The following is a 27,284-nucleotide window of genomic DNA, read 5'->3' as shown; positions in this document are numbered from 1 at the left end:
TGCGTACTGGATTTTCGGGGTTCAAGGGAATACGCACGCCATATTGGAAACACTGTATAGTTTAGCTAACAGTTTATAGCTAGCGGGGAAAAAGGGCCACTAATTGATTCCCGTTGGTCTGTTGTGGTGTTCGGCACGTCGACATTTTCCCTGTCGTTTCGCGTAGCCCCATTTACAGGCACGTCCTCGCGGCCCGGACTCAAACTTATCCGCGGAGCGAAGGAGGGGGAAAAGGCGTTCGTTTGTTTGACAGGGTTAAAAAGACGAGTTGAATGGATCCGAGGGTCGCTTGGATTCAGCCGGAACAGAAAGGTCCTGCGAACGCTTTATGGATGCGTGTGTGGGAAACGTCTCAGGTAAACCGGACTAACACAGGTCAGCACCAGAACCACCATCACCACCACCACAACTTCTGTGTCAATTCTCCGGCGTTTGACGTTTATAAGACTGTGGCGTCCAATGCAAACAACAGCACTAACATCAAAAACAACGGCACTGCGATCCCGGGCAGCGGCTCCGCGGTTCTCGCATTAAATGGGAACGCGGTAGACGGAGAAATGTCCCAAAAGACCGGCGGCTCGGTGGTGGATTCAGCGTCCAGCTGCACTAGAATAAGGACTACAAGCCCTAATGTGATCGCTGGGAATATGAATAAGGGCCAGCCGTTTTTTACTTTAAACGAGAGCGTACTGAATAATGTCAACCACCATCATCACCCTCCTCATCCTCATCTACGGCATTTCCATCAAGAGCAGCAGAGTTGCATGAAGCGCCACCCGTCCTATCCGACGGCGATTCACAACCACCATCACCACCACCATCACCCAGGCCGAAGGAAAAGCGACAATAAGGCCAGCACCTACGGGATAAACTACTTGCTTTCCAACTGGACTAACGGCAATTATGAGAGCTCCGGCACGCCGTGGAAGACGAGGAAATATAGCCCAGGGGTTGACGGGTGAGATGAGTTTGATTTATAACCGCGGCGGCGTTCGCTCGCTTGGCTCTGGATGAGGCGTTAAAATGATACACTGATTTTTCTCTTTTTTTGGTGTGTCGTAAAGTGTCACTGGGCCTTTTTGACGTCCTGGGCTGGGACTTTAGCTTTAGCATGTTAGCCGGTATGTTCTGGGTTCGGGTCGGGGCCGCTGCGGTGTTTGGGTTGGGTTACTTGTGGTATGTGTGTGTGCGTGAGGGATTAACAGTTTACGTTTAGCGGTGATGTCCAACTCTTCGAACCGCTCATTGACTCGGATCTTTTTTGGTGAATCGGTTAATCCGATCTGAGCGATTCAGACTCGAGAGAGTCACTTGAAGTGATTTGTTTTTTTGAGTCGACTCATTGATTCACTGAACTGAGAGTGGTGTATGAAAATATTTTTTAGGTTGCTTTATTATTTTTAAAAAAGTGCCGTACGTGTACTGAAAAAGTACGGTTGCATGCTTGCAAAAATGGTTACAAGTTAATCTTTTCATTAAACACTGAACTGAACAAACCGTTCATGTCTTGCCAATTACAATAATGTTTATGGGCACCGTTACTAAAAGGCTAGATTATTTATTTTATTTGCTTTTAATATAGACATAGCAAACACAAAGTTGTATGTGTAAGCGTGCACGATGCACAAAACATTTTATATATTATCACGGTTTTATGTGAAAGCTATGCTTGAGTAACCCAACCAAAAGATTAAAGTATAACACATGAAATATAGGCTAATATATTTTAATATTTAGAGACTCCTCTCTAAAGGTCTTTCTCACTCAAAATATTGATACACTCATGGTTTGAATTTACTGGTCAGGTGTTATCAAAAGTAACATATACAAAGCTTCTTGAAGCTTTTGCTGACACAGTGTGTTCAGTTATGTCAAGTTTTTCAATAGAATGACATTGAAAGATTCACCATGAAGTTTAATGTAGATAGATAGATAGATGGATAGATATGTATACAGTATATGAAGCTAAGTTTAACATGTGCAGTTAAAACCACAATGTATTTGTTTGGCATACAAATCAATTGACCCATACTAAAAAGTGTTATGAATGTGTAACATTATGTTGATAGTACTTTGCTATTTCTGAAATTAAACTTATGATGGAAAGAAATGTTACACAGTGCAACCGCCAATAAGTTGACTCTTTAAACCTTTCAAAAGAAAAAGCTGCTCTGAGCTCATAGGTTAATCAGTGTTGCAACATTATTTCAGTATAGAGTGTGGTGGATAAATGACTTTGCCCTTGGTTTTGTGGATAAGTCTCTATTTACTAGACATCATACAGCAACAGTCAGCTTTCAGGAATAAAAGTTTTATTAATACTCACTTGACAACCAAAAGCAATTAATGACAAACTTTTAAAATCAAACTGTTTAATCAATAGTTTTAAGCCTTTGCTGAACCCATCTGTTCATTTTTTTATTACATTTTCTTGTTTCATCATAAAATGCATTCACAAAATCTACCCATAATGTTGTAAAGTAAATAACTCTAGTGATCAGTCTTAAGCAATGCCTGCCAAAGGATATCTTTAGTGTACGAATTTTTATTTTGCAATAATGTTATTTAAATTTTATTTCTATTGCTTTAACCAGCACCTATAATTAAAAGTTGTATGGGCTATAGTATAAATAGTCTGTCATTTTCAGTGTGCAATGCAATTCTTTCCTATAGTAAAGCCATAAATTGCCCAGTCTTGTTCTTTTTGTCAGATTTTTCAAATACTTTTTCTGCTTCAAATCAAAGTTTTAGATGGGTGCTTGTCATTTACCTTGTAGCTGGTTGTTTTGATTTATGGTTTATAGTTCTTTTTATCAAATTAAAAATAAAGAAATTTAATACAAAACCAAGAGGAATTAAAAAGTGAATGTGGCCTCCTGTTCACTCTGTATGCCAGGGGTGACCAATCCTGTTCCTGGAGATCAACCTTCCTGCAGATTTCAGTTGCAACCTTTATCAAACACACCTGTCTGTAATTATCAAGTGGATTTCAGATCCTAATTAATTGGTTCCGATGGGTTTGATCAGGGTAGGAGCTAAACTGTACAGGAAGGTAGATCTCCAGGAACAGGATTGAGCACCCCTGCTGTATGCTACAGCAGGATATCTGCGACCATCTGATGATGCAGTTGATCGCTAAAATCTTACATTTGAATTTTTTTAGAAAACAATTTATTCTTCTCAACCACACATTTCCAGTTGTGTTATTTACAAATACAACAAATGACTTGTTTGCTTGCAAGTCTGACACGAGTGCTTCTAACTTTTTAGTTGCATTTTGTTTATGTCTTAGTTTTAACGGTTATTTGTGTTGCTAGTGTTTTATGATTAATGAATGTAACCTCAGACACTTGAAGTAATGCATGTTTGAGCTCTTAGTAACCGTGCGATTATAGGCTTGTAAGAAATCTGTTGCATGGACTTGTTATATTTGTGGTGGATGCTTGCAGACCTCTGGAATTTTTCCACGAAAGAATCTGGAAACAAATAACAGCATGACTGTCAATGGCCGGTCTAGATAGCATTTCTGTGTTTTTAGCTCTTAAATGTTTAACCTTGTCAATCCTGAAAAATGAAATGTGTTTTTATCTATTGGGTATTAAGGATTGTGTACAAATTGAGCAAGGTCTGAATGCAGGTTTGCTAAAAAAAAATAACACATTAAGGCTAGTGGATAATATTTTTCTAATTAATTTCTTAGCTGTATAGCTGAAGTTTGTACAGGTTTTAATAGGATATTTATTTTTAGTCTTTGAAACACAAGATTCTAACAATTTCTTAGGTTCTTTGTGATTAATGTGGTTCTGAAATAATACCAACTGCCTCTCAATTTTCTTTTTTTCACCCAAGGTTACATGAAGAAATCATGGACTTTTACAATTTCATGTCTCCTCGTCCTGAAGAGGCCACCATGAGACAGGAGGTCGTGGACAGGATAGAGTCTGTCATCAAGGAGTTGTGGCCAACCGCTGATGTAAGCAATTTTTTAAGAGCTGAGGTACATGAATAATTGGGCTCTTAGCATTGTAAATTAGTCAAATGTGTCTTTCACTTTTGTCTACTTAGGTTCAGATTTTTGGCAGCTTTAGCACTGGACTCTTTCTCCCAACCAGGTAAATGAACATGTGAAGCTTTTGTGTTTGATCTTACTCAATGGAGACAACAGAGAGTTGAACAGAACTTTTAGTTGTTCTCAAATACAAATAAAGTTTTTCTTATGATTTGTTTCAGCTGTACAGTCCTAACATTTCATGACAAAATAACTAGCAGAAGGGGATCTGTACATGTTCTTCAAAAAAAAAAAAAAAAAAGCTAGCATGCTATGATTGTGCTTATGAAGAAGTAGAAGAACTGAATTACATTTTTTATTTTTTTTACACTAGAACTTTTAAGATGGTTTTAATTTTTGCAATTTAATAACTTAAAAAAAAAACATCTACAATACCCTGACTTTTCCTACATATATGTATTATTCTTTCTAACGTTGTTATGAAAATCACTAAACGCAAGAGCTAGGAGTTATTCTACCATTAATTACCATTTTTGTCAAAATTATCGCGTTTATTTTAGTGTCTGTTACTTTATTCATGACCGTAAAGATGTGTGCCTTTGATGCCTAGCAACTTCCTGGTAACAAATACATAACTTTGTTGGCAAAAACATAAATTCAGATATATAATTTATATCAAATGACATATTCAGTGCTGCAATTAAAAAGCCTTCTCCCTGCACGTGAAAGTGAAAATGAAAGTTAGATACAGATATTCATGGGTTATTTAGTAGTAGGGTTTTCACAATACTGGAATTCAATATCAATTGGTACTGAAATTTTGAAAACGTCCATTTCCCGTGAATATTTGAGCGCTGTGGAGCATGTTCGCTGATTTGCCATTGTGTTCACGTGGTCAACAGAACTGACTGATTGGCTGTGAAGGACATTGGTTCACCGAATTCACTGCTGTTTACTGTGTAACCACAGATACAGGGAGACTGTAGCATTTCAAAGTCCTGTTCATCAGCTGGTTTGCCTTTACACTGAAATATGAGCGATCTGCTGATCTGCTGCTTTAAAATGCTCCAGTGTCCCTGTATCTGTAGTTACAAGCAGTAAACAGCGGTGAGTTGAGTGAATCAATGACCCACAGGACCAATCATAGTCATTTCTGTTGAGCACTTGAACACAATGTTAAATCAGTGCTGTTTAAGCATGTGCTCCACAGCACTCAAATGTTTGTGGGAATATGACGTTTTTAAAATTTCGCTACTGATTGGTATCGAATTCCAGTATCGTGACAACCCTATCAATAACCCCAACTTTACATTTTTAGGCTGTATTACCAAAAAGATTATATTTTTAGGGTGATGACTTATTTTAATGTGATGACAGACATTCAAAACTTAATTTTAATATCTCAGTAGATGCTTTCAATGTGGATAAGTTGTGACATTATGACTTGTTCGACAATGATCAGAATGGCCGTTATGGTAATTCTAGTAGTTATAGACTTCTGGTAGCTCAAGTATTCCATCAATACTCAGTGAGCATTTGTGCATGTGTGGGGGAAAAAGTTATTTACAGTATCTTGTAAATAAATGGGGTTATTTGAATAGCTTATATTCATAAAGTCAGCCTGACCATCAGGAATTTGCTTAAAATGATTTTTTTTCACTTATTTTTTTTACAATATCACATTGGTTATAGTGCTGTGGATGTAACTGGCAAAATTGAGTATTTTTGGTACCTGTTTTTGCAGACTAGAATAAAAGCAGTAAAACATAATATATAGATCATATTTTGCACTGCAACATGACCATTTGTGCATTACTATATATAAGATGTGTATATTTATTTATGTATTTGAAAACCATTTTAAAACTCCACTATAATTTGTATAATGCTTCATGTGCCCTGATTAAATCAGTCGCTAAAGCCTAAAAGGTTTTCTCATGTCTGAGAAAACATTAGTAAGATTTGTGTGAAGGCTACAGATTTTGCTCATTTCTCTGCTCGATTTTGCAACTATATGCAATTCTCTAATTCCACTGTACCTTTATGCTTGCACAATGTTGTTTTAGCAAATGATCTAAACCGCAGTTGCAATAGGTTTTTATGTTGAGCTATATAAAAGGCGTCTGGCTGATTCTTTACACTGTAGTGACATTGACCTGGTGGTGTTTGGGAAATGGGAGAAACCTCCCCTGCAGCAGTTGGAGCAGGCTCTCAGAAAACACAGTGTGGCTGAGCCCTATTCCATCAAAGTCCTCGACAAAGCTACGGTATGTTCTTTCTTATACTGTTCATTTATCAGATTAACACATTGTAACTTATTTGTGTGGAGGTGTTTTTTTTTCTGAAATTTTTCTGGGTACGTTTGTATTATTTTTAGCTCTTTGGGGATTTTCTTATCAATTAAATGTTTGAATTTTGCAGGTACCAATCATCAAACTGACAGATCAGGAGACTGAGGTGAAGGTGGACATCAGTTTCAATGTGGAGACGGGCATCAAAGCTGCTAGCTTCATCAAAGAATATGTGAAGGTAAAAAGTACTTTGTACATGTGTCTGTTAAGGTTTTTAAAAAAGTAAATGGGGGAGTGCATCTGAATACTGCTTGTTGCTTTTTTTTTTAATTGGAAGCCGTGTTAATTGCATTTAGTTTAGGCAATATATTGGTTTTAAACCTATTTAATTTTCTTTTTTTTTCTGTTGAACCAAGATGAAATGTTTTGAAACTGTTAATCATCAAATTTATTAGGAAAATATTTTAGAGATTAATGCTACCAGCTTTTTTTGTATATATAAAATTTTCATAGCATAGTTAATGCATCAACTCGGCACTTTCATGTCATATTGAATCATTTAAGATCATTTAATTTTCACAAATGATGGCATATGTGTTTTGTCTACGGTTAACAAAAATGAATGCTAATTTCAAACTGTAATGGGTATTCACAGTAAAAATGACACTTTCTGACATTGACTAATGATTGACTTGTTGACATTTTATGTGAATAGCTTAAAAATCTCATATATATCAGGGCTCAAATTAACATTTTTGCTTGGTAGCACCGGTGCTCCTAACTTTTAAAATTTAGTTGCACCAGCCAAAATTTAGTCGCACCCACCAATTATGTGCAACATTACTACAAGTTTTATATTAACATATTTTTTTGCATTTAAAAATCAACACTAAGGACAACTAACCCAAAAAAAAAGTGCATGCGCCCACCGACCCTACACGCACTACTTGACATGAATGAACCTTAGTTAATGATAATAACTGTGTGTTCTCATGGGTGATGTCTGGTATTGCACAGATGTTATTGACATAACTTTATTATTTGCAGACGTCATCTTAATAGCAATACCGGTCTTTTTGTGACCCTTTTGCGAGGATGTATGCGGTTACATTTTACACATAGCTGCCACTTGCATGACTGACAGCATCCTGACAATTAAATGAATGATTAAACAGAGCCTCTCATGCATAATTTTTGTAGATTTAGCCGCAAACAATGTTACCAACTCCATCACTCAAGATTTCATGGTGAATGCTATAATAATTTCTATTCGAAAAGTAGGGTTGGGTACCGAAACCTGGCGCCATTATGGCACTGATACCTTTGGAACCGGTATGCACCGGATCAAATCAGCATATGAATTTCGGTGCCTAATTTCGGTGCTGCAACAAAAAAGCAGGTCTCGGCACTGGAAGCGCAGCGCCATGCATTTTACAATTCGCCAGTCAGCGGTTGTTCGCAGCGCCCAGCCACGACTCATGACTGTTCATATTTCTGCCATGGTACAGAGCGTCATCTGAATAGTTTCATTTTAAATAACATGCGAATGTGCACGTCTGGTGTGTGATACTATTAACTCATGGACGTGACGTGCCGCGGCTCTAAGTGGCGCATTTGCTGTGTGACGCCCTTAAGAAGCATAAAGGGGTTCTTTAAAGGCACACAAGTAAGCGTTGTCGCACTATCTCTAAATATTTCATTCTAAACTGCTTTGAGGGATACGGATGTCAGCGATGTCAGGTGTTTGTTCTTGTAGTTTATAGAAGGCAAAGTGTGCAGTACGGTGCATGCGGTGAGCGGCTCACTTAACACACATGATCGCGTTCATCTAATTTGCTTAAACTAAGCATTCTAAAGTATGGCTATATTTTACAACCAAGGATTCTGTTACACCAACATGCAGCAGATGTTTTACAAAAGTTGCGTGTAAGGGAGAAACACATCAAACTCATGACATTGAAATTTGAGGGCTCATAGAATCAACTTAAAGGTGAGGAATGCGCTGTCTTTAACAGCTTATGACATCATCTGGCACATTATCTGAGTACGTTTACATAAACACCAATTGTCTAATTTTAATATGATTAAGATCTGATCACAAGTCTACTACGTAAACATTGATTTTTGATTATTTTAAAGAACCACAGGCAAAAACTGCAGAGGAAACATTTATAGGCTGGTGAAGCAATGACATTAATGGATCTATGTGCTATAATGTGTAATTGGGAATCATGAATGTAACATTCAAAAAGCAGCTCATGTAAACACCTGAATCATATTATTGTCTTATTCAGATTATAGCAAACCATTAGATCACTGATGTCCATGTAATAGTAGTCACAAGCCCCAAACCCAGAAAAAAGGTGTTCCCTGATTTTGATAATAGCTTTTACACAGGTTAGTAGTAAGCTAATGTAATGTTAATAGCATAATGCAAATCTTGCATTTATGCTAACAAACAAAGGATCAAAAGAAAAATATTAATGCAATTCAAATATATAAAATATGAACTAATCTTTACTTTAAACTTATTACAAATATATATTTATAATAAGTTTAATTTATATTGCTCAATTATAATGATTTTTTATATTATATATATATATATATATATATATATATATATATATATATATATATATATATATATATATATATATATATATATATATATAATTTTGTCGGTCTAGGCACCGGTACTGTTTTAAAATTATCGATTTAGCACTGAAAACCCAAACGATACCCAACCCTATCGAAAAATGTCGACCGTGGATTAAAATTCACCACATGATCACTTATCAGATGTGCCATTATTTGTAACTTTAGGAAGTTACTAAAACAAAATCTATCAGTGTCGTTTCAATTCTCTTATCTTCAGCGCTTCACGTTTTAGCAGTTGTCGCTCCCTGTCATCAGAATGCATTAAGGGATTTACAGCTGATAATAACCAATCCATACTTATTCAGTTTTAGCACAGTGGGCCAATCAGAAGAGCTTGAAGGCGGGGCAAGCATTGCAGGCTTTGTTTACTGCAGCAAGTTGACATGATGCCCGTTTTAAACTTTTTTTTTTTTTCTGAGCGATGCGTTTCGCATTTCAGGCAAAAATGAAATCTGCGTGAATGTCTTAAATCCGTGCACAAGGTGAACATTTTGCCATGAAAACTGGTCGCACGTCAACAATTTTTGCACTCGCAAAATGCTTCCAAATATATTTTTAGGTCGCATAGATAAAATTTCAGCGACCAAAATGGTTGCAGTTTCGAGTCCTGTATATACACAATAGCAGTTAAGACCACCATTGACCAATACCTAACATGCTATTCTTAAGTTTAGTTTTACCTACTTGAAGGTTTTGTTGAAACCCTGCCTCTGCCTTCATTTTATTGGTGACCGATGTAACGCCCGTTTCATCAGTTTACTTTTTATTTTTTTCAGCTGCAAGCACACAGCGTGCAACAGCAAAAATGTGAGGCGCAGCAGGTGGTTAAATGCAAGCTGCAAAGGACGCATAAGCAGCATGCAAAACCTCTTGCAGCCATTAGTGAATCTTTCAAAAAAGGCGCCTCAGCACAAAAAGCGTGTTCTGCAAAGTAATTTTATTTAGACTTCTTTGGAAACACTCTTGTCTTTAGCTTATATTTCAAAGACAACAAATTTGTGATGGTCTTGATTTTGAGGAAGGAGGTTTTGGACGTCACTTGTATTTACATGTTCTGGCAATCCTAGGTTTGCTCAATGTTTGCTAATTTGATGTCAGGCTTATGGTGTCAGTGTTTGACTAAAGGGAGGAGGAGGCTGAAGCATGACTTCACATCTGTCAGCAGGCTTTAACTGCAGATGTTTGAATAAGGAGATGACCTGCTGGCGTTCAGCTCTTCTGCCAAGCTCATTTCCATGTGCATACCTGCTGTAGTCCTCTAACACTAGATCACCTTCATCTCTCATCTGTGCCGCCATCAGAGCCCTCGTTTCTTTAGTTCAGTGTGCAGTCTGAAGTACAGACATTGTCAAAAACAAACCAAGATTTGATTTACTACCTTTTATTTTATAATTTTTTTTTTTTTAATGTTTTACATTTTCTTAACATTGGTTGTATATCTCTACATTTTTAATCAAACATTTTGACCGTCATGAGACCGGTTAGTTTTACCTTACTTATGTTGGACACCATCTTCCAGTGTTTTAGTATAGGGTTTATTTTTTTGCACTTTCTTCAGTGATACCTTTTATTAGACCTGTAATCATTAGTTTTTAAGAATGTTCTATATTTTCTTAACCATTATTTCAACATTTTTAATCAAACATTTAGACCATCGTAAAAAGTTAGTTTTTCCCCTACTGATGTTGGACGCAATCTTTGAAGTCCAATGTTTACTTTTTTTTTTTTGACGATACTTTTTATTTTAGACCTGTAATCGTTTGTTTTATATTTTCTTAACATTTATTTTACATTTTTACGCTTGATTTAAAACCATTTCGACCATCGTAAGAGGTTAGTTTTAGGCTACTGATGTTGAATGTCACACAATGCATGTTTGTGGAGAACTCAGACACCCTGAAGTTCTAAATAAAGGAAGAAATATGATCCTATATGACTGTACATTTCTGAGTAATAGAAAGTTGAAGTAGTCTTTTACATGTGGTCAATAATAATATAAATAAAGTATTTTTTTACTGAATTTACAGAACTGCAACTATATCATGATGTACATTGTTATCAGGATACCAGATGACTTATCGTGAGATGAGATTTGTCATATCATCCAACCCTACTCTTAACTTGATTTGTCTTTTTTTATTTATTTGTTCTGTCTAACACAATATTTGTATAACTGAAACATTGACATCCATACTTTTGAATTTGATGCTTTTATGTTTCCAACATTACCTTGTGCTCTGCAGAATAACAAGTAATTGTCTGGAACAAGTCAAGGGTAAAAAAATGGCAAAATTAACATTTTTGGGTAAACAACCCTTTAAATATGCTTTCAAATGCATACCGTGTGACTTGCAATGCTTTCACCAATTCAGACGCAATTGAATGATGATCCATACTGGAGTTATGTGTTCAAAACATTTAGAGATTATTGACTTTTGACTACTTACACATTTATTCAGATTTAACACTTGTGTGGTCGTAAGTTTGAATAAAAAAAAAAAAAGTGTTCTTGCTATGGGACTTGTTGTGAGACACTGGTCTGTTTTTCAGTTTCATATGCCAGGATCTTTATGGTTTTTCAGTTCGTCAGCAAGATCCAAGAATTCATCACAAAACTGTAATGACTTTGAAAACCTTTTTTGGTCAATGTAACTTAGAATAAAACCCTGCCCTCAGTTCACTATTGTGATGTACAGTGAAATCGTATATTATATTATAAGATAGTAAAATTTATTATAGTGTAGTAAAAGGAGTTTCTGATATAAGATAAAAATGTAAATAATTAATTTACAATGAAACTTTTGACCTGATTCTGCAATGTAAATGTGTGCTCTGTTTAGAACTTCTGATTCAGTTGCCTATAGGAGAAAATAATAGGAATAATACACCGAAGAAAACGTTCAAACTACCTGCTCTGCAAACATTTGTGATGATTACTATACAAAATAGAATTGAATAAAAGTGAATAAGACTAAAAGTTTCAAAACAAACAAAATTCAAATTGCTGCAGCCGCTTATATATGAAAAATTTGGTCAATAGTACAAAATATAATGGTACAATTGAATTTGAAATGCTCCATTTATTCAGATTATTTTAAAATGTATGCTAAATTTTTGTGGGAAAAGCTACAAATTGACATTTTTTAAATGAGTTCAAGTGGATTATTAGAGATCCAGCTTTCCATCCTGAGAATGCAGAATCTTCCCAGTAGCAATGAAACGCAACAGTGGCTGTGGTTTTTACATGGGGGAGGAATTTAAGATTTGTTGGCTTGTCCCCAGTTATCATAACACTTTACCTCATGTAAATATTTCTGCTGCTTCTGCACAGCTGGATGTTCTCTCCAGTGAAAGACAGCTGCGTATGCAATTCCCATGTTTTAGGCTTTTAAAGGAACGTTATGCACAGGACATTCCTGATATTCCTGACGTCAGTTGTAATGATAGTGTTTTCGTAAAATACCCTTTCATTAAAAAAAAGAAAATAAAAAAAATAACTGTGACTGAAATCTAACCAAAAGTGGTCAAACTGGACTTGCATTAGAGATGCCAGTTAATGTTTGGTGTAAACTGGGTCTTTTTGATGTACTAAAGTCTAACATATCTTCTCTATCTATATCTCTCTCTCTTTCATGCACACAGAAGTATACCGTGCTGCCTTATTTAATCTTTGTGCTGAAACAGTTCCTGCTGCAGCGTGACCTTAACGAAGTTTTTACAGGAGGAATCAGCTCCTATAGTCTCATCCTGATGGTCATCAGTTTCTTACAGGTAAACATTAGCTGCTTATTAAGATCTTTCCTTTGGTTTACTGTTATTTTTATGGAATAGTTATTGCGATTTTATAAAAAAAAAAAAATGTACCAATTTTCACCAGATAATTGTAACAACTAAGTATATTTATATTACAAAGTATAGGTTTAGAGACTTGCCAGAAAGGCTTTAAAAATACTTCTTACTCAAAGACTTTATGGCAAAAGTTTTTAGTCAGGGTACGAATTACAGGGGGGATTGACCCCACTAATTAAGGCTTGATCCCCATGAAGGGCGTCCAAACAAGATGTATGGAGGGGTCAGCCCTTTGAAACTGAGAAAATGTTTACTCTGATTTGTATTTTAAATAATAAAGTTACTAATAAAAATAATAGATATCCGTTTGTCCACTACTATAATGGTTCATATCTTTGTGAATGCATAATTGCACCAATCAGTCTATGCAAGAAAGTCATTCAACTGAAACCGGCAAATTTAGAGCACCAATAAACAGCGTAAGAGTTCACAAGGCTGTTTTCTCATAAAGTAGTTGTTTGTTTCCACATAAAGACTAAAAGTAAAGTAAAATTAAAGAGTTTGTATAGTTTGACCTAATGTAAACCGAATAGCTAGTCAGGTAAGAATACACTAAATAGCCTATCCAAAAAAAACACATTTGTATGTATTTATAATTCATTATAATTCATTTATTTATTAATAAATTAGATTTAATAAAACAAAAACCCACTGGATTCACTGAAGCATGTATTTCAAAAAATAACATTACCAAAAAAGTTGAGCCCCCTGATTGCAATGTATAATTCTTGCACTGTTTTTAGTGCCGAAATATTTAAGAAAAGCTTGACTTTAATATTATTTTACGAGATTGCAAAAAAGGAAATACAAGACTTTCTCCATATTTAATACATGTTTCTTGTAATTTCTTTGTAATTATTTGTGAAAGATTTTAGATTTAAATTATTTTCCTTCTAACTAAATATGTAAGAGAAAATTCTATGCAATTTTAGGCAAGTCAGTCAATTTCACAATTTATTTTGACGAAAGAAACAATCAGGTTTGTCTCAAACTTTGAGATTGTAGCTAAAAATTCTGAGAGATTTTCTTTTTTTATTGTGAGATATAAACTAACTTTTTTTTTGTTTCTCAGTTTATTATTTTTCATGTAATTCTAGTTTAGATTTCTCAAACAAACAAACTGCAAGACAGCCTCACAATTGAGTTTTTTGGTAGAAATAGTATAATTCAGAGAAAAGTCCTTATTCTTTTGTTTATTTTTTTTCCATATTCAAGTTTAATAGGTAATTTTTCCCCTCTTAAAATTATTTAAAAAAAATAATACATAGTAAATACACTTTAGTTTGTTACTGTAAAATTGCAGTGCTATTAATTGGCTAGGTTGAATATCAAAAAGTTAACTCGTCAATCTTTTGAAGTGTTGCCATTAATTAATGTAACTTGTAATGTAAAACATTAAGACGTGTAGAGAAGAACCAGATAGTTTTAAAAATAACTTCTCATCTCATTTAAAGATCTGTCATTACATGTCAAGCATATTTTACTACCCTTATTTGGCTGCATCAGCGGCGCTCATAAATGACTACAAAACAAATAAAGAGTCTCTGTTCTGTCTTGCCTGCTTTTTTATTATTAATCTTTTTCTTGCACCCACAGTTACACCCAAGAATTGATACTAGGAATCCTAACATGAACCTTGGTATTCTGCTCATCGAGTTCTTTGAGCTGTACGGAAGACACTTTAATTACCTGAAGACGGGCATCAGGATAAAGAATGGTGGCGCTTACATGGCTAAAGAAGACATCATGAAAGCCATGAGCAATGGCTACCGGCCCTCCATGCTGTGTATTGAGGACCCTCTTCTTCCAGGTACTTTTGTAGGAAGTAGAAAACCAGATAAATTTCTCAAACGTGATGACTTCTAAATTGAAATTCTAAAACCTAAAATGTCATTAAATTATTAAAGTTTTTTTTTTTGGAAGCACACTGAGATTTGTAATAGTGTTAGTTTGGTGCTAGCAGTATTCTAAGCATATGAATACTTGGCTAATCTTCTATAAGCACATGCAAGTTCTTGTCAACCAAAACAGCTTTTCAAAGTGATGAATCTACTACTGTCTTGGTAATAGCTGGTAGTTTATTATTATAATTTTTTTAGAATTAATATAGTTTATATAATCTGATAAGGTTTTTAAAGAAATAAGACCTTAAACGTGGCAATTTTATTAAGACAGTACATCATAAGCCCTGGCTGGCTGAAATTAAAAGTCTTTAAAAAGTCTTTTTCCAAAGATGTTGGCACATGCACATTCATCCAGCTTGTCTATACGCAGATTCAAGATGTGCGTCTATGGATTCAAAGCCACAGAAAGTGGCGTGACCACATGAAATAACTCCATTTAAATGGCTGTGCTGTAATCAAAAATAAAAGTTTTTCTTTGTGTATTGAAAGTTTGACATTTACACAACAACATTTTTAAAACAGTCTGCATTTACATATATAGGCTGTATTATGTACGCCAGGCCAGTATTTAATGCTGTTACCTTGTTAATGTACAGTACCCATAGGAAAGTGAAACCTGTGACTCGCGATTGGTGTATATTAGGGTAGGGCAAAATCTTTATTAACTGAACATTTTAACTAGATTACGATTAATAAAAATTTATTTTATAGATGTTTTCATTTTTTTTTTTTTTTTTTTTGCTCACATTTTAGACTAGTTTCGCACAGTAAATATACTCTCATATTACTATATATAATTATTTATTAAACGTCAGTGTTGAACAACTGAAATTAACTTTGTCTAAAACATTATTTTCAGTGTTTTTCATATTAAAAGTAGAAAATAAGCATTATTTATTCATTTTCTTGCTGGCTTAGTCCCTTCACTGATCTGGGGATGCCACAGCGGAATGAACCGCCAACTTATCCAGCAGGTTTTTACGCAGCGATTTGCCCTTCCAGCCACAACCCATTTCTGGGAAACATCCACAAACACTCGCACACTACTGACAATTTAGCTTAACCAATTCACCTGTACCGCATGTCTTTTGACTGTGGGGGAGACCGAAGCACCTGGAGGAAACCCATACAAACACAGGGAGAACATGCAAACTTCACACAGAAATGAAAACTGACCCCGTCGAGGCTCAAACCTGTGACCCAGCGACCTTCTTGCTGTGAGGCGACTACCTACAGCACTACCTGCTGTGTCGCCCCAAAATAAGCATTATCTTTTCTAAATAAAAAAATTCTTGGATATTCTGTAAATGTTATTTTAAACGGTGCATTTCTTGCATCTTCTGTAAACACTTTTTATTTATTTATTTATTTTTGATTAAAAAATACATTTAATATAATGGAAAATATGCCATCTCAAGGCATCTCTGGCACAGCTTCCAATTGTCAATGTAATGCAAAGTAAGGCTCAAGAATACTACCTGAGCAGAGACGGATGTGGCTGCAAAGTGGCCGCAGAAGTATAAATCAGCCTTTGCTCTAGTGTTAGTTTTGCTCCGCAATAACACTTCCGAAATGCTAGCTGGTAGAAGGTTATGTTCCTCAATGTCGAGTTTCTTTGCAAGTGTTTTGGAAAAATTTGATCAGTTATTGGTTCTGAATGTTGATTTCATTTAATCACCCAGCCCTAGTGTTTTTGTGATTTGTCATTGTTTTCATAAACATTAATTTGTAGGTGTTTAATTGTTTTGGACGAAGGTATTGTTGATGTGATGCTTATAAAATTGCTTAAATTTCATCTTCTTTCGAACTTACTGTTATTTACTTTTCGGTATTACAATTTCCTCTTCTGTTTTTCTTTTTCTTTGTTACCAATAAATAGTATGATTTATTGATTGTTTTTCATTTTGTTCAGGTAATGATGTGGGCAGAAGCTCTTATGGTGCCATGCAGGTGAAGGAGGCGTTTGACTATGCGTACATAATACTGAGTCACGCCGTTTCACCTCTCGCACGTTCTTATCCTAACAAAGACAGTGACAGGTACAACGCTTTTGTGCTTGCAGGTATATTAAGCTCTTCTCTAAAATTTCTTCAGTTTTTTTCTAAATGCATGTCATTTCTTTTGTCCACTCAGCACTTTGGGCCGCATAATTAAGGTCACCCAGGAGGTCATTGACTACAGGGAGTGGATCATAAAGAAGTGGGGTGGCAGACACAACTCACGCATTGAGAGGAACCCAGGTACATCTTCAGAAAAAGCAATACTTCAATGCTTTACAGTGAACCCTAATGTTGACAGGGCCTGTAAACACTTTGTAATCACTATGTCATAAAATATGATCTAATTTTACTTCCCTAATCCTACCCAATACCTTAACCCAACCTTAATTAATATTGATAAGCAATTAATTAATAGTTTGAGCTAAAGTTTTTAGTTAAGGGTTTGTAAATAGCGTGAATTTTACAGTTAAAATAAAGTGTGACCAAAGTATGTTATCTTTTGTAATGGTAATCCTAACCAGTTGTTTCTTGAGTCACTGGCTAATGGCAAATGTTGCCGAATTTTTAGGCTCTGGTTATGTTTCCTATCGTAAATAATAATCGTTGTGTGTATTTTAATTTAAATTATTCATTAAGTTAATGTTTCGTATGACTTCTGTTGGTGTTATGACTGATGAAATTGCCTTTGGCATGCAGGTTCTTCTCATAAGGAGCATGTGGATCAGGTGGAGACGGGCTCACTGCTAGGTGTAGGTGTGGAGGAGCAGCAGCAGAGGGATTCTGTTTCTCCTCACAGCGCAGACTCTCCGATGTCTCTGTCCAGTCCTCAACAGCACTCCTCTGCTTCATCTGCATCTTCACTGTCAGGCAGCGATATTGTGAGCATAGACCTTTGTTTTTGTATATTTTAGATGTATGAGCCTGAAGGATCATATTTGAACTAGATTTTTTTTTTTTCTAAATTGGCAACGTTTGCTGAAAAACCTAAATATGCAGCATATTTTAACACCGTTGCAAAAATGACCTCATCCAATTTTAGTTATTTTGCATTTACTTTGTTTCATTTGTATATTTAATTAGTAATATTATTATTGTTTAAATGAAAGACTCTTACTAGACTAAAGCAGCTTGGATTAGGTTGATTCAGGGTGCCTACAAGGTCTTACAAAGTCTTAATGCCTTGAATTTTAAATATAAAATATTTTCTGAAATATTGCATTGTAGGTTTTCATTTTAAATGGGGTCTTCATTTTTTTTATGTCCATGTAAAGCTATCCAATCAGGCCAACACCAGGTCACTAACAATCCATCTCAATAAAACTTTTCATTTTGAACTCTATTTACTAACATGGTTTAATTATCTTCCTTCAATAACATTTGTTATTGTATGGTGAGGACACTGACCTAGACAGACTGTTGTGCATTTAAGGCCACACGGGTATTTTTATAAAACGGAAATTAAAATAAACTTTTTTTCTATGTTAGTATCAGTATTATTTGTTTTTTGGACATTTATAAGATATCCACTCCAAAACAGTAACAATTCCCATTTAGAAGATGTAAAACTGATCAACGTCAAGTTTGTAGTTTTGTCACTTCCGCCCAAATACATGTCACCTCACACTACAGTTTTTCATCACATTATGACCAATCAAATGCTTTCTGGTATCTGGCATGCCCCACCCCCTTCAAGATGCTTTTCATTTAATGCACTTGAGCTCAACCTCTCACTGGCAAAGGGTTGATTAAAAACAAAGCCCTGTTGGCCTCTTTTTTTTCTTTTAATAGAAAGGAGCTGCTCTGTCCCACTCTCTCATGATGTTTTGGTTGAGATTACATCAAACATCCATTAAAAAGCATGTTTCAAAGCATCTCATGGGATCTTTAAAAAAAATCTGTCCACTTAAAAACACGCTGTGATGCATGTAATGGACACACTGAACCAAAATGTGGCGATATGGACACTTACACTGAGTTCACCTCAAATGAGACTGTCCTCGCTGCAGCCCGCAGCTTGATGTTGTTGACAAGGCCCACTTAGTACTTGACAATCGCCTACACCTTCTTCCTACCCTAAACCCAACCGTCACAGTAGCATGGGCACTATCTTAGTGGCCAGTACAAGGTCGCATACGTAGTTTGATCGCCTACATCTCCCCTTACCCTAAACCTAACCATCACAGTAGCATGGGTGCTACCTTAGTGGCCGGTACAAGGTCGCCTACGTAGTTGATGATTGCCTACCCTTACCCTAAACCCAACAGTCACAGTACTGTGGGCGTAACAAGTTGGTGATCGTCTGCACCTCCCCCTACCCTAAACCCTACTGTTATAGTAGCAATAAGCATTACCTTGGTACAAAGTCTATTACGTAGTTGACGATCACCTACGTCATCAAGCTGCGGTTTGCAGTGAGGAAATCTTTGCGGTGGCCGAGAGAGCTTCATGTGCTGCAATTTAAGAAAGTACATGCAATTTCAAAAACCCACAGCAAATAAAGAAACTATCTTATGTTATCATATGTTATGTCGTGTAATCAGGATGTTAAATTAAATAAACTTGCAAGTGTTGTGACCAATTGCAGCTCGTTTTTTAGGTTGTTTATGTTGTGACCAATTGCTGCCCGTTTCTTCGGTTGTCGATGTTGTGAGAATTTGCAACATGTGCTTTTAAATGAGTGAAGATCGATTCTTTATTTGCTGGTGTTAAATTGCAGCGCTTAAAGCTCTCTTGTTCACCGTACATCTTGCATCAAATAAGGTATGTTTATAATATATACCTTAGTAAATATATTCACAAATAATTTGCATTCAAATCAATGCAGACATGAATATAAAGGTGTCCCGCGGTTGAATAATGCAAAATACGCAACTTGTTTGCCTGGAATGTGCAGAATTTGCCGCATTTATGTCTTCTGTTTTTTGAAGTGAACCCAGCTGTGTTGGCAAATCAGAAAGGAGACACGCACACACACACACGCTGACAACATGAGGCTAAAACTTTGGTTTTATCCTCCACACAAAATGCTGTACCTGGAGATTTGGAAAATCTTCACCTTGAAGATTTCACTATAGATTTCACCTTCACCGTAGAAAAAAAGTGTGGTTTTGAAAATACCCATGCTAGTTTAAAAATACTAATGTTTTGCTGGGCTAACTGGGCTTTTAGAAAAACTGTAGCTTTAGCTCTGTAGAAGGTTATTAAATTATGTACAATAAGATATGTAAACATTAAGTCTTTAAAATAAATCTCTTTAAGAATAGTCTGAAAAATGCCTTTAAATTTGACTTTGTAAAACCTGCAGAAACCCTGTGATTGACCTATTTTTGATTCACCTGTATTTCTATGTATCAAATGTCATACATATGAACCATGAAAAGCTGATGAATCAAAAAAGATACTCAAAAAGGCTGTAAGGGTTATTTGCTTTAGATATGTCTCACATATCTGACTTCTGCTTCTTCAGGACTCTGACTCCACACCGTATGTCGCTCCACCTGTAGCCCCTTTCCCTCTCCAGATTCTTGCTCCGGGGCCCTTGCCACCAGCGCTTCAGATGGGCAAAGCCAGCATCGCGGCAGCACTTGGCATGCCTCCAGTCACCCAGGTGAGGGAGGACTGCTGGCTTTGTATCTCATTTTGACGATTTAATAATTTATTTTTTCCACCTGGATCTAACTTCCCATCTCTCTGTGTTTTGTCCAGGCGAGAGTGTCAATCCCAGGCAATCTTTCTCTCCACACTCTACCTGGCAGACAGGTGTGTATGGCAGATGGGCCTCCCTCATACCTCCACATGCCCCCCCCTGCAGTCCCCCCAGCTCCCCCCAGCCCTCTACCCAGTCCCCTTCACCATCCCAAGGTAGGCTGTCCTGTGTCTGCTCTCCTCTTCATGCTGTGAGTGTCATGATAGTGAACCCAACCTCCCCTGCTTCATCAAGACTTCATAGTAAAAATGTGCATTTTATGTGAGTGCTGGATTTTAGAGACATTAGTGGCCAATAAGTGAACTGCTGCTGGCAGATTGTTGTTAATACTGGCACTACTGTAGTAATAAGGTCTCCTTTTAATAATGTGCTCTAGCTCTGTATCAAAAATATATCTCTATCAACTATATTGTAGAAAAAAACATCTAATTTAAAACTGATTTATAGAAAGTACCATAGTGAGTAAGCTAAAGTTAAATTAAGTGTTTTTTTTTAGTTTTTTTTTAGCACATTTGGTGTTTAAAGAGTTACTTGTAGTCAGTTTTTTTCCTTCCCATTAATCATCAAGGTTAAATTTAGATTTTTTTTTTTTTTTGACTCATAGTATGATTTAAACATTCGGACCTCGTGGTTTGTGCGAATAAATCCCACTGTTTGCATGTAAATAGATGCGTGAATATTATAAGTTTACTTAATGTACACATCAAATCTGATGCTGAATGACTAACATGGATTTTATTTAGCAAGTAACTGCTTTAGAAATGCTGCAAAACAGTGGAGATTCCAGGGTTTAACACAAAGGATTTTTTAATGGCCTGATCTCACTACAGTCGATCTGCTCTAAAGTTTTTCATTCAAGTCGAGACCACCTCATTTAGGCGATCTCGAATCTGAGCGCAATTGCGGGATTCACATATGCCAAGCGAACCGCACTAATGCCGAGTTCAGACTGCATGAATTTCAAAGTAGTCATGTCACGGGTGTTTTCACAGTGGATGACTATCTGGGGTAAGCGTTCAGTCGTTCCAGTGTTTACACCGCAAGATGGATCTTAAACAGGGGGTTTCAAACTGCATGACTTTAAAATAGGAAGAATTGGAGACAACTTTGTCTCAGTCCAAAAATTATGTCTCACAACGAAACACGTGTGAGAATTGACATAACAATGCCGATAATAATCGATCTGGCCAGTTATGATCCTGTCTACTGTCCCGAGCATCTTGCACGCTCACTCCAGGCCGTCTGGTTGTCCTTATTGTCGTGCCCTGGATTCATTCAGTCCACTCTTTCCTTTCCTGCAGTACACCCAGCTCTTTGAGTTAATAAGCAACTCCAGAAACCATACCTGGGTGATGGAAGCTTTTCAAGCGGTACTGTCAACTGAGCTGGGCCCAGTTTAATGAGCTCTTGTCTCATGTCAGCAGGAAGATTTCCCCTCGGGATGCCAACAATAGGTGCTACATCATAATTATGCCCAATCTAGACCAAGGTTCTGATTGGTTGGTAATTCAGATTTTTATTTTTTTATTTTAACTCAAGGGATTCGTGTGTCAAATGTGCCTAATCTATTTGCATCTTTGCATTAATTTAACATTTAAATCACTCACGCTTGATGCTTTATCCACCAACTATTAGGCTTACCAATACTGCTTGAAAAATGATAAACTGCAAAAAATGTATATCTTTAGTGTAATGCAATTTATGCAAAAAACAATCACTCTAATGTTAATTTAATAATCCATATAATTCTCAATAGTTAGTCCATTTTGACATTGAACAGTTGAGTGATTTTGATTTGTTGGAAAAACAAATTTCCATGGTGCATTTATTAAAAACAATTGAAGAAATCTTTCACATTTCCTTACTATCACTATATTCACCATTTAAATGCATCCCGTTTAAAAAATCTTTACAATAGGATTCTATTAGTATACCTTACTTAATGGTTTAATGAGCAATCAGTATTTACCTTTTCATATGAATCCTAATGTAATTCAGTTGATGTGAGGTCAGGACAGGCCTATTATATTACCAGGTAACATTTGATTAATACAAGTAAAAAAAAAACTGTCATAGATTATTGAATGATCTAGAAGCATTGTTCTTAGCTTGTTTACAGTGTAAACATTGTTGTAAAGCCTTACAAAGACAGTCTACTGACTTTTAAATGGTTGTGCGTTTACTTAAACTTTTTACATATTTAAAGGTGCAGTAGGTGATCTGCCAAAATGCCTAACGGTTAGCATAATATCTAAAACACTGTCCCACTCCTGCCGTCCAAAGCCATGATTCTTATTATCATGAACTCGCACCTTAAAGATGACAGTAGATAACCCCATAAGCCATATAATTTGCCAGTTATAAAACTTACTTTATAATACTACAATTTCGAACAAAATACCGTATCATATCTAGCACGTTTTTATTTGTGTAGCAAGCAAAACTTAATGTGCAATATTTAATGTCATGCAAGGATCGCTGGTCTCACTCTCTCACATGCTTTGTTCTAAAGCGACTACTGTATGCTTCGTGCTTGGCTGGCTGGATGCAGGAATTACACATTACTAAGCCATACTTGCATGCTATTTTAGACTGGATATTCAAAGTAGCATGGTAAACAATATAGGTCAGGTTGTCAATGTTAAATTAACCAATGTGAAAATAAAACCAACTTCACCTCAGGAACAGTGCTATTTACTTATGTTTTGCCATTAAACTAAATAAAAATCTACATTATTAATGTTGTAAAAGGTCTCTTATGAAAAAAATAGTCACATAAATCTTTTGCTGGAAGATTTCAGTGGCTGAACAACACTTCCGTGCATATAACCCATTCATTTCAACAACACAATCTACATTAGCTCAAAGAGCTTAGAATGACCAGGAGGCGACACTTAATAGAATGTTCCATTGCAACAGCAGCGCCCAGCAACAGCCCTGGATTCTGCCATTTCGGAGTGAAAGCGATCGGCCGTCCATTGGATCTGATTGCTGTCGCCATGGCAAGCAGTTACTTTGTTTTTTATTTATTTATAAAGCGCAATAAAGCTGAGATACAACATGAAAGATGACAATACAACACTACAACAACAACATTATCACAATCATTAGCACTTTTAGTAGTTTATTTTACAGACTTAAAATATGCTGTTGTCCTATTGGAATTTTCAGTCCAAAATGACCATCACACCATCTAGTGGCTGTTTTCCAAAACTAGAGTGTCGCCTCTTGGTGATTCAGTGCTCTTTGAAGAGTTTTCTGTGACTAAAATAGTTTTAAAACATAACATTACCTGTCTAAAAGAAATACTTCAGCCATGGTGTCATTCTTCCTCCAGCGTGCAAAAATGGTATCCTCTCTCTCCCTCTCTCTCTCTCTCTCTCTCTCTCTCTCTCTCTCTCTCTCTCTCTCTCTCTCTCTCTCTGTCTCTCTGTCTCTGTCTCTCTCTCAACGGCTGCTCAAAAGTACAAATCTACATTTGTTGACGCAGTTTGAGCTACTTATCAGAATTATGGGAGTTATCGGCTTACAAACATTTTTCTTAAGTCAATCACCTACTGCACCTTTATAATACTAAATGGCAATGCCTCTTTCTCAGGATCCTAGCATCGTCCTAAGCTGTCCTGTTTTGTCTTCTCTTCTTCAGGCAGGTCCCAAGTTCCCTCTAAAGGGCTTCCACAATCCCGCCGTGGTGCACAGTCCTGTCCTTTCCAACCGAGGCCACATTCAGTACAACCGCAACACGTGGCGCCGCAGGAAGAGGGACAGTTTGCCGGCCAGCGTCAGCAGATAAAGACACTTTCCCCTCCACTCGCTTCCTTTCCCACCCATCTGGTCCCATCCTAACCCGATGAGAACTCATTGAGCCCTCCTACTGATGCCGAGAGCGCAGACAGACCAGCGTTTGAACCCAGCTCCTCCTTCAGTAGTTGTGGTGATTGGTGGTGCTAAGTAGTTCAGTCTGCCACTGAATCTGTGCATGTAAATGTTGACACTTTTTTTGACCTGTGCAATCTTCCTGAGGAAGCTTCGAGAACAGGAACTGTTTTTTCGGGCATCTACTCTACAACTTCCAGGTTGGCAGGTGAAACGTTCCTTTTTTTTTTTTTTTTTTTTTTTGTGAGTGTGTTTTCAGATTTTCAGTCAAAACGGGACACCCTTCACATGCTGGACGAACTTGATTCAGTGGATTACAAGTTTGTTTGTTTGTTTTGTTTGTGGTGTTGGGTGAGGATGTATGTGTATGTGTATGGTATGTATGTATGGTATGTATGCATGTATGTATGTATGTATGTGTGTGTGTGTGTGAGACGCTGGCTTCAAATCCTGCACTCGAGATGCTTCCAGAGACTTCCACCGTATTGACTGTACACCTCACGCAAACTTTACTTTGTTTTTTTTGTGCAATAGTTTTCTTTTGTTCTCTCTGGAAACGTATTTAAATTTGATTTCTTTGTCTGACTTTCTTTTTTTTTGTTTGTTTTTGTACAAATGTTTTTATTTTTGTAACGTTTTTAATTTTGCTCATCGTTTACAGATCCTGTCAGACAGGCTCCTTAAGGGAAAAGTCTGTTTTAAAACTGTTTAGTGAGAGTTTATATTCCCTCTTCCCCCTTTTTCGCAGCATAAATTGCACCTGATTGAAGCGCGAGTTAAAAGCGGCCAGTGTAGATCTCGCAAACAAAAAGACACTCTGCCTACAGGTGTCGCCATTTCCCACTTTGTGTTCCCACATCAGGAGCCATTGCTTTTATTTGTCTCGTTCAGTCGTCTGTCTTTAAGGTTGTTGTTGTTGTGTGGCGTTGGACTCGTGACATCAGAAAAGTCTAAATGCGCATTCGTTTATATGTGTATGTGTCCGTTTTAAATCGCAGTAGGTAAGGGTGAGACACAATTTTAGGGAGGCTCTAATGAACGTGCGAGCGAACTCCAGATCAGTGCAGCTTTATGCAAGGTGCCCTAATCGGACCTTTCGACTTTTGAACGGGCACCCGAATCAGACATGGCGGAGAAAGGGAATTTATTTTGATTCCTTTCTGGAATCTTGACGTGCATTTATTGCCAGGTACTTGCGCTAATATATGCCTTTTTGGTAATGACCTATTGCTGTACTGTATGTATTGTATATTTTGTTTTTGTATATGGCACACTAAAACTGTATTGCTGTTGCTCAGAACGTCACAGGCATACAGGTTATATTGTTACTATGCAAGTGAAGTTGAGGATCTCTCTTCCTGCGTCCCTCATGACAGCCGTTTTGCTTGTAAATCTTGTCAAGACCATCCCGATCTGAGAGCGACGCGTAGAGGTACATGTGAACAGTTCCTGTTTGCAAGTTCAGTCCGTTTTAATGGAGGGAAAAGCAACCGGACGTCTTGTCTGGAGTTAATATTCCCTATTTGAGATCAACCGGACTACATTTACTACTGTTCCAACACTACAACCATGACTTGCGCTCCTTATTGGAGGACTTTGATGGCCACAAACTTGCGTGACGTGCTTTACGAAGTCTAAGACTATATACGAATTGTCCTTGTAACTCTTTGACTCGCCTGCCTATCAATGCAATAGAGCAAATGTAACTCTAATAGCAGTTTCTGCTTTTAGATAGAACCAGCATCTTTTGCGAATGGGTCAGACGTTGAGGCAACTCTTCCCCTCCTTCGATTTGTCTGAATGGAAATGGCTCTGCTTTTCCTGCGGAGGTGTGTGTGGAAAGGTGTTTCACTCTGTGATGGTTTGACCTTTGTGGTGATGTACTGATAGATACAGTGTGAGACTCCTCATTGAATATCAATGATGGATTTTAAATGTACCCCCCCTTTTTTTTTTTTTGCTGACGTCTGTTATGTCACAGTGGCCAAAAGCACTCTGAACTTGACAATTATACTTAAAGACTTCATTGTGGCCACCCAGCATCCAAGAGGTCAGACGGAGGAATTGTTTTTGTTTTCCTTCAATATTTTTATGTATTTTTTTTTCTATTTTATTTTTTAAATAAACATCTTAAAACCATGCATAGTTTATTGTGGTTTGTATAAATTGGTTTATTATTAGTATTATTATTACTAATTCAATTCGTGTTTTTTACAGTGCTTTTTACAATGTAGATTGTGTCAAAGCAGCTTAACATTTTGAGTTTGAGTATAATTGTATAACTTTAACTCTGAAAACTGGACTGACACGATTTCAATTTCAATTTACTTTAGTTTGGTGTAGTTTAATTTTCACTGCTGAAATTCCAAATACTCTGTACACGTTCCAAACCAAGCATGCCAGTGGTGAGGAACAAACCAATTGACGAAAGTGATGGAAAAAATCTTAGGAGAAACCAGGCTTAGTTGTGCATGACCATTTCCACCCTGGACAAACTTCTCATGCAGAGCTGCAGTCTAGATGCTGGAGAAAGCTGGATGTCCATCGTGGAGAAACTGAAGGTGTTAGTTGGTCACTGGCGAGTGTTCAGGCTGGCCCACAGGATCAATGCGGGGAGACTCATCTGTCACTAAGTCAGGATTAAGTCTCATGCTCTCCAATCCTCCATGACCACCACAGCAGCTGCTCAGGATACGACCTGGTCCAGGGTTATGGAGACCTCTAGAAGTCCTCTAGGGTTGGCATCATATCTTCATAGGACTTGGATCTCGTCAATTATTCTACTACTTCTTCTCACCATTATTATTATTTTTTTATTACTACTACTAATTCAGGATTAAGCTGGGCAGTCAGTAGATCAGAGATGCCCAAACTAGGGCCCGTGGACCAAAGTTGCCCGTTTGTATCCTTTGGTTTGGCCCGCTAGAGGAAAAAAGATTGGGAGGGGAGGGATTGGGGAATGCCTTTAACCGAGATTCTCATTTCTAT

The 27,284-nt window shown here is 36.8% G+C and overlaps 1 protein-coding gene across 4 annotated transcripts; it reads left to right on the top strand.

The window, feature by feature from the left end:
* Positions 1-16: 16 nt before the first annotated feature.
* On the top strand, positions 17-26,435 carry tent4a (terminal nucleotidyltransferase 4A). Of its 4 annotated transcripts, none has more exons than XM_068215290.1 (13): positions 17-958; positions 3,850-3,973; positions 4,066-4,112; positions 6,156-6,276; positions 6,431-6,538; positions 12,604-12,732; positions 14,407-14,620; positions 16,627-16,753; positions 16,848-16,954; positions 17,411-17,592; positions 20,181-20,321; positions 20,420-20,473; positions 24,067-26,435. In XM_068215290.1, exons 1-13 carry the CDS (start codon positions 273-275, stop codon positions 24,211-24,213), a joined length of 2,187 nt encoding a protein of 728 aa, XP_068071391.1. In that variant the 5' UTR covers positions 17-272; the 3' UTR covers positions 24,214-26,435. The 4 variants fall into 4 exon arrangements, with proteins under 4 accessions (XP_068071391.1, XP_686065.5, XP_073787880.1 ...); XM_680973.9 differs by having other exon boundaries at positions 20,420-20,575; XM_073931779.1 differs by having other exon boundaries at positions 6,153-6,276.
* Positions 26,436-27,284: the final 849 nt, after the last annotated feature.

Source organism: Danio rerio, chromosome 19, assembly GCF_049306965.1.
Source record: "Danio rerio strain Tuebingen ecotype United States chromosome 19, GRCz12tu, whole genome shotgun sequence".
Taxonomy (NCBI): Eukaryota; Metazoa; Chordata; class Actinopteri; order Cypriniformes; family Danionidae; genus Danio; species Danio rerio.
The sequence above is the reverse complement of the archived record's forward strand: the minus strand, read 5'-3'. Positions and strand labels throughout refer to the sequence as shown.